Source organism: Myotis brandtii, unplaced genomic scaffold, assembly GCF_000412655.1.
Source record: "Myotis brandtii unplaced genomic scaffold, ASM41265v1 scaffold1774, whole genome shotgun sequence".
Lineage (NCBI taxonomy): Eukaryota > Metazoa > Chordata > Mammalia > Chiroptera > Vespertilionidae > Myotis > Myotis brandtii.
Genome location: NW_005356575.1, coordinates 71,002 through 78,632, shown reverse-complemented (window position 1 = coordinate 78,632; position 7,631 = coordinate 71,002). Strand labels below are relative to the sequence as shown.

The following is a 7,631-nucleotide window of genomic DNA, read 5'->3' as shown; positions in this document are numbered from 1 at the left end:
AGGATTGCTCACTGGGAGCTGGCCCAGCCAGCCAGTAACACTGTTCAATGCTGGGCAGTGAGGAGCCAGTAGTTACTATTAATCAGACTGGTCCTACCCTCACTGAGGTCACAGTGATGACATTCGCAAACCTCCCTCCTCTCAATGCCTTAGAAACGCTCACAGACCTTTCTCTCAGAGCCAAAGCCGTGGCATCACCCAGGGGCTTGCTGGAAACAACAGACTACACCAGACCTGCAGTTTAACCAGATCCCCAGGTGAGCCATGATCACCTTCACAGCTGAGCAGCACTGCTCTTGAGCTTACCCTCCTCGTGCCTCAGTTTCCTTCTCGGTACCATGGGGGTAATAACCCATTTATGGGGCAGGTGTGGTGAGAATCTACTGACAACGTGTGTGTGAAAGCACTGAGCACAGCGGACTACGTGTTTGCTTTCAGAGGTCCCTCCTCTTCATTTTTATTATTAAGTTTCAGAGCCCACAGTCCTCTAGCCTTCTTGCTCTCTGGATGGGGAAACTGAGAAATGGTGTAGCAGCGATTTTGCCAAAGGGCGGAAGGACAGGCGGAGGCCTGCCTTTGGCAAAGTTGGCCCAGGGCTCTTTACAGGATGTGCTGAGCACTGTCACCCGCCTCTCACCTGTGGGGCAGAAGCCTCGGGGTTCTCCTTGCCTGCTCCACACCGAGAGCCAGGGGTTCTGCCCTCTCTCCTTTACTCAAGGTCTCCTCCTCCTGGAAGCCCCCCCAAAGTGAGCCCCAGAGAGAAAGACTTGCTTTGCTCACCCCATGCTCTGTGGGTGGGTGGGTGTGCATGTCTGTGTGTGTGTTTGAGAAAGAGAGAGAGTGTGTCCAATGCCAACTTTTCCCTTGCACACAGTAGGCACTATGCTAGGGCCCATGACAATCTTAGGGGCCCATGAAAATGTTTGATTTCTTTTAAAATCTGAAGGAAACACTAAACGTCTAGGGGAAAAGAAAGTGCTTTAATATATAATGTTATTTGTCTTTATATCAATGCAGTTGTGAAATATAATTTAAAAAAAATTTTTTTAGGAAGAGGCCCACCAAGGTAACAGTGCCAGGGGCCTGTGAAAGTTACAATGCGATTGTGTTTCTCTGCTTCCCATGACGTCTCTAGGAGGCTCTATGTCTGAAAAGGTTAGGGTGGCTTTGTTTTTAACTTTCCTTTTTTTAATCCTCACCTGAGGACATGCTCAGAGAGAGGAAGGGAGAGAGAGAGAGAGAAACATCAATGTGAGAGAGAAAATGTGTGACAGAGAAACATCGATTGGCTGCCCTCCGCAAGTGCCCTAACCTGGGACTGGACCCACAACCCAGGTATGTGCCCTGATGGGGGACTGAACCAGCTACCTTTCGGTGCACAGGACAACACTCCGCCAACCGAGCCACTCGGGCCGGGCACAGTGGCTTGGTTTTGATAATAAAACAAATCCCTACAATGTGCCAGGTGTGTTCTGGGAGCTTTATTGATATTTACGTAATCTTCCCACCAGCCCCAAGATCTGGGCACTATTTTGTTCTCATTGCCAGGTGAGGAAACACTTCCAGACATCACTAGCTCAAGTTCATCCGGCCACTAACTGGAAGGGCCAGAACGTAAGCTCAGGCTGCCTAGACTCTGGGTCTGCCTCTTGGGGGGCAAACACGCAGAGTCCACATTCGTGTGACCATCTGCATGCACCTATATTGACATCATAACTCACTCAACGATCATTAAAATTACAGCCTCTGAAGCCCACATGCTTCATTTTTACCCCAGCGCCGCCCCTCATTCGCTGTGTGACTCTAGGCAAGTGACTTCCACTCTCTGGGCCTCCCATTCCTTTGCCTGTAAAACGATCATTCCTACCTCATAGGAGTGTGGTGAGAATTAAATAAGAATTAGCCCTTGTTATTGTTGAGTGAAGAACATCCATGAGCACCTGTAGGGAAGGTGTACCTGTCATGAGTGTGTGTCACGTGTGTTGGTAACCATGTGATGGTGTGTGTTTCTATGTACAGGTGTGTGTAATAAAGCTGTTTTTTCCGTGTGGCCCTGTGTGTTGCTGATTGTGGGTGAATGCCTGAATGCCCCAGTGTGACCCTGAGAGTAGATACCAGTGGCTGTGTGGCTGTGTGGGCCACCCATGTTGGGCAACCGTCTTTGGGTAGCCAGGCTAGGTATTTGTGTGTCTCCTTTATTCCGGGGGAAGGGAGATGAGGGGCCATGATGGGACAGGGGATTGAGGGGTCACTCCATGTCTGATGCTGGGGCCGAGTCACTGCCTGCTGGTGGTTGGTGTGTCATTTCCTAGTCCCTGTCCCTACTTCCAGATTGGCAGCAGACAGAGGAGGCGTGGGGGGACGAGGCAGAGGTCAGTCTTGAGGCTGGGCTTTTGTCTGGCAGCATCCACCTTCCCATATTGCCCCCAGTGTCCGTCCAGCCTTCCACATCTCCCTCCCGCTCCCCACTACTGAGCAGAGAATCAAAACTCTCCTGGGAATCAGGGACCAACCCTCCTGCTCTGCCTGAGATGTGCTGTGTGGCCCAGAGCCAAACCCTCCCCTTCTCTGGGCCTGTGGGGTTCGACAATTTTAAAGCGACTCTCCCTCTGAGCCCAGGGCTGCGCCAGGCCCGGGCTTGGCACTTGGAGGGAAGTGCCAGGATCTCAGAATTGTGAAGCCGCTGGTGGGACCCTTTCCAGTGGGTGCTTATGAGTTGGGCCTGTGGCTTCCAAAATATCCGGATTAGACTACCGAACCCCAGTTCCTAACTGGGTGGCCTCAGGTGAGCAGCTTTCCCCCTCTGAGCCCGGTTACCATAGTGGACACTGTGAGCAGACAGGGCTGGATTTGCAAGGCTTACAGCTCTGGACGACTGGAATTGTCACTTAAACAATCCCAACACTTAGGGCTTTTCAGGGAATTTCACTGAACCAAGCAGCTCTCAGAAACCAGGAAGAGGGTAGGAATTCTGGCGTTTGACAGTTTTGAGTTTGACTCTTCCGATGGAACCTTGGGAAAGTTATTTAACCCCTCCAAGTATCATTTTCCTCTTTTACCAAACGAAGATTTTCCTTCCTAAACCCTCAAAAGTTGTTTTAAGGATTACAAATCTTGTATTGAAAGTCTTAGTATAGAAGCTGGCACTTGGTTATTGTTGAATACATAACATCAATCACTATTATTATTATTATTATTATTCCCACACACACATTCTTACTGTCTATGGATAATAAATGGAGACTTAGAGGTTACCAACACCATCAGCAGAGGCGTGTCACCTTGTGTCATTACCCATCCCCTCCAAACCTGCATACCTCCCAAACTGTGGACCTGGGGGGCCAGTGGTGTCCAAGACCCACATCCTTCGTCCAAGCTGAAAAAACTAAAGCTGAAGCTCAAAGAGGGAAAACATTTCCCAAGCTCACAGGGCAGGGCAGAAGCTGCGCAGAACTTCGGGACTCCACCCCACCCCACCTCCACTTTCACCTGGAGAACCCCAGCCCCTCCCACCCGGCTCGGGACTCCAGGACTCTAGCCAGGGTCTACTTTTGGAGATCTGACCTTCCTCTGGAGTGGGGGGCGCTGCACCGCGGGGAAAATTGTGAGGAGCTGCCAGAGAGGAGGGGTCTCCCCCGCCAGGGTCTTCCCCGGGACCTTCCCCAAATAGTCTAAGAGCCTATTAATACCAGCCCCCGGGGCGACGCGGCCCTGCGCAGGCGCGAATGGGTTCCGCAAGCGCGCCGGGAGTGCTCGCCAGCGAGCGAGGGATTCCCTCTGACGTAATTGCTAGGTTACCAAACAAACACTCTGCCTAGCCGGCCGAGCTCCTTATATGGTTAATTGCGTCACAGGAACTCGGGGAGGCGGGGCCGGGATCCCCTCCTGCCGAATGCCCTGGAGCGCAGCCCCCGAGACCCCCCGGGGCCGCGAAGGTGTTGCAGGTGACCAGATGGAAGACAGGGCACCCTCCCGCCGGGCGGCGCGGGGTTCGGTACAGCGGGGCCAGAAATCTGGGGAAGTTTTCAGAAAGAGGGGCGGGTGACGTAAGCAGGGAGGCGGGTCCAGGCATATAAATACAGGCTGGCGGCTTTGGGGGTCATTCATAAGACTGAGAGCTACGGCCACCACTGGGACACGCGGAGCTGGGACTTGGGGACTTGATTGTTGTGGTTGTTGGGGCTGCGGAATTCTGTTTATTATTTTTTTCTTCCGGAAAGTTTTTGGAAGGATTCTTCTGGATAATTCTACATTTTACTTTGGAGGACCCACTTACTTTTTTTCGTCCTCTTTATTACTCCCTTTCCCTTGGGGGACCCGCCGGACGCGTGGAGGAGACAGCACCTGAAGCAGATTCTATACAGCGGGACAGCGCTTTCCGCCTCTGGGGGAGCGATCCCCCCGACCGCACGACCCCACGCCACTGGGTCCTACGGAGCCTGGACTTTCAGGCGGCACAGCGGCATCTTGTGGGGGCCTGAGCACCGCAGAGGAATTGCACCGAAACTTTGCCGTTGTTGGAACGGGACGCTGCCCCCCACCCCGAGGTTCCCCGGACAGCGCACTTTGGGGACGCGCTCGGCTCACCCCGGACTCGCACCTTTCGTCCCCCACCCGGCCATAGCCTTGGCTTCCCGGCGACCTCAGCGTGGTCACAGGGCCCCCCCTGTGCCCAGGGAAATGTTTCAGGCTTTCCCCGGAGACTACGACTCCGGCTCCAGGTGCAGCTCCTCACCCTCTGCCGAGTCTCAGTACCTGTCTTCGGTGGACTCCTTTGGCAGCCCACCCACCGCCAGCGCCTCCCAGGTAAGTTCTAATGAGTTGGGGTACTGCTTTGTGAGGTTTCATTTTTTTTAAATCATTTTTATTTTTTAGGCAAGGGTGGAACGAGCAATCTCCCCACCCCAAATAAAGACGCGTCAAAACCCGGGATCTGCTAGGGCATAGACTCACAGCGCACTTTGCAAACTGCAGAGTCGGGACTTGTTGGTCGTGTAAGCGAAGCGCAGGGAGGGAACGCAGAGGGGTAAGCTTTGTGAGAAGAATGTGCAGTTTAGTGAAACGCGTGGTCTGCGGCAGCAGGACTGAGGACTTTTAGGGGGCTCCGGGACCGTCCCCGACCCAGGTCCCCCCTCTAGCGCGGTTAGGCAGGTGGGGGAAATCCCGGGGAAGCTTCCAGCAGCCCCCTCCCTTTACCTCTTCCATTGGAGCGCCCACTCGGGCGCTGTAGCTCCCGATGCAGCGGGAAGGTGGGCCGAAATCGCGGCTGCACTGCCTCCGCCTCCTGCGTAGAGACGTAACGGGGACCCGTGCGTAACGGCTGACGTGCTGGAACCCTCCGTCTGACGCGAGGCACGCACGGCGCGCGGCGCCCCCTCCGTCCGCCCCGCCCCTGACGTCCCGGGAGCGTTCTATTTTGGAACGGCAGGGCCACGTTGCTAGGGAGGGAGCAGCTCGGCGTTCCGATTGGTCGCCGCGCCGCGAGCGTTAGCCAATCAACTTTCCCTTCCTATTTGTATGGTGCCGTTCCCTTCCCACTCCGTCCTTGGAACCCTGGGTTTCTCGGCGCTCCGGTCTCTTTGACGGGCCTCTAGCAGCGGAGCGAGGGGATCGTGTCGCGACAGGAGCAACCCTCTGCGACACGATGGGTCTGCGAGGACCGGCCGCGGATCCGGTCCCTCCGCTCTCAGGGGCAGGGAATGTCTGTTGGTAGGCAGGGGTTTCTTCGGGAGATATGGTGGCCGGCATATCTTCTCCAGGCACAGGCACACTCTATCTCCCTCTGCTCCGGACTCCCGGTCCCTCCGAGGTGTCCAAAGACAGGACTAGAACCGCTAACTCTGGGAGCAGCAGCCAGGTGGTCTCCAGGAGCCCCGCCCCCTCTGGGCTTCCAGGGCGCTGATTGGCCAGCGGGCCAGCCCGTCCCTCACCACGCCCCCTGGGAGAGTAGTTAGCGTTGCGAGCAGTTCTAGGCTACCGTTTGGGGATTGGGGAGATGAGCGCTGCAGGGGTTTGGGGGCTCGGGACCCATGCCCTTCCCTCTCCGCGACAGTCCGGGGGAGCACGGGTTGTCATTTTTCCCTACCTGGGCGTCCATCGTAACCTGTCACTGTCAGCCTCACTCTGGGGAGAGACAATTACTTGAAACGTTGTTCTGAACTCCTAGGCCCATCTCCCAACACCCTTTTAGCCGGGACCCCCGCCCCTGCGCAAGGGGGGGTCTCACGGACCCTCCAACAGCTCATGCTCGCATCCAGAGGGGTGTGTGTATGTGCACGAGTGTAGAGGAAGGCTTGGCCTAAGGCCTCTCCCTCTCCCTCCCCTTGCCTCTGGGGTGGGGGTGGGGTGTAGTGGCTGTGTGTGTGGCTGTGACTCTCTCCGGGGCTTCTGTCACCCGGCTGTGTCCAGCCTTCTCCCCACCCCCCCACACCTAAGAGTCACCAACTCGGGGTGTGATTCACCACCCGCTGGAACCGTGCAACCTTTCCCCGAGGAAGAAGGAGGAGGTAGAAGCCAGTTGAGCAGAGATCCTCTCATTAACCACTGCGTCACGGTGTAGTGGAAGGGTGGGTGTTGTGGCTTTTTGCCTGTGACACACACATCCACACCCGCTCACCCTGTGCTCACTCACGGGGTCGGTGTGTATATGTGTGCTGGGTCTGTGTGTGTCGGTGTCTCTGTTTGTGTGTCTACGCCTGTGTGTGTATGTGTCACCCCGTAGGAGTGCGCCGGTCTTGGGGAAATGCCCAGTTCCTTCGTGCCCACGGTCACCGCGATCACAACCAGCCAGGACCTCCAGTGGCTCGTGCAACCCACCCTCATCTCTTCCATGGCTCAGTCCCAGGGACAGCCCCTGGGCTCCCAGCCCCCAGCCGTCGACCCCTATGACATGCCTGGAACCAGTTACTCCACGCCAGGCATCAGTGGCTACAGCAGTGGCGGAGCCAGTGGCAGCGGTGGGCCTTCCACCAGCGGGACCACCAGTGGACCTGGGCCTGCCCGCCCATCCCGAGCCCGGCCTAGGAGACCCCGAGAGGAGACGGTGAGTAAGAGGCATCAGAACTTCATCTGGGGAGAGGAGACAAGAGAGGCAGGAACTTTCTCATATTGGGGTGAGGGGCCACCAAGGCCTCAGTGCCGCAGGAACCCCATAGTCCTGGCCACAGCTGGTGAGGACCGGCGGGTGCTTTGCTGGCTCCTGGGGGTTCTGGAAGAAGAGGAGGTTTAGGGTGGGTGGAGGAGGTGCACCATGTTCCCAAACCTCATGACCTTTATCTCCCCTACTCAGCTTACCCCGGAGGAGGAGGAGAAGCGAAGGGTGCGCCGGGAAAGGAACAAACTGGCAGCAGCTAAATGCAGGAACCGTCGGAGGGAGCTGACTGACCGACTCCAGGCGGTGAGGATGGCCCCTGATTTTGGGGGGGGTGAGGGGACGCTGAAGGGGGGCTCTTTCCCCACCCTCTGTCACCCCCACCTGCCCTTATCCTGGGCTGAGAACCAGAGCTTCCACATATGAAACTAGGTATAGGGGAGGCCAGATAGGGGCCCCTGTGCACACACCCAGACCCTCACATACTCAGGTCAACCCCTGGCCACTCGCCCAGGTCTATGACCCCCCCCACCCCTCGCCC

The 7,631-nt window shown here is 56.4% G+C and overlaps 1 protein-coding gene across 3 annotated transcripts in view; it reads left to right on the top strand.

The window, feature by feature from the left end:
• Positions 1-4,089: 4,089 nt before the first annotated feature.
• Positions 4,090-7,631, top strand: part of FOSB (FBJ murine osteosarcoma viral oncogene homolog B) — a 5,089-nt gene continuing 1,547 nt past the window's right edge. The window contains exons 1-4 of one of the 3 annotated variants that reach the window (XM_014537359.1): positions 4,724-4,806; positions 4,876-5,026; positions 6,722-7,042; positions 7,289-7,396. In XM_014537359.1, coding sequence (XP_014392845.1) covers positions 6,743-7,042; positions 7,289-7,396 — 408 coding nt within the window. In that variant the 5' untranslated portion in view covers positions 4,724-4,806; positions 4,876-5,026; positions 6,722-6,742. Of the gene's footprint in view, positions 4,807-4,875; positions 5,027-5,542; positions 5,710-6,721; positions 7,043-7,288; positions 7,397-7,631 lie in introns of those variants that run through there. The other 2 variants (XM_005863374.2, XM_005863376.2) reach the window with 2 other exon arrangements.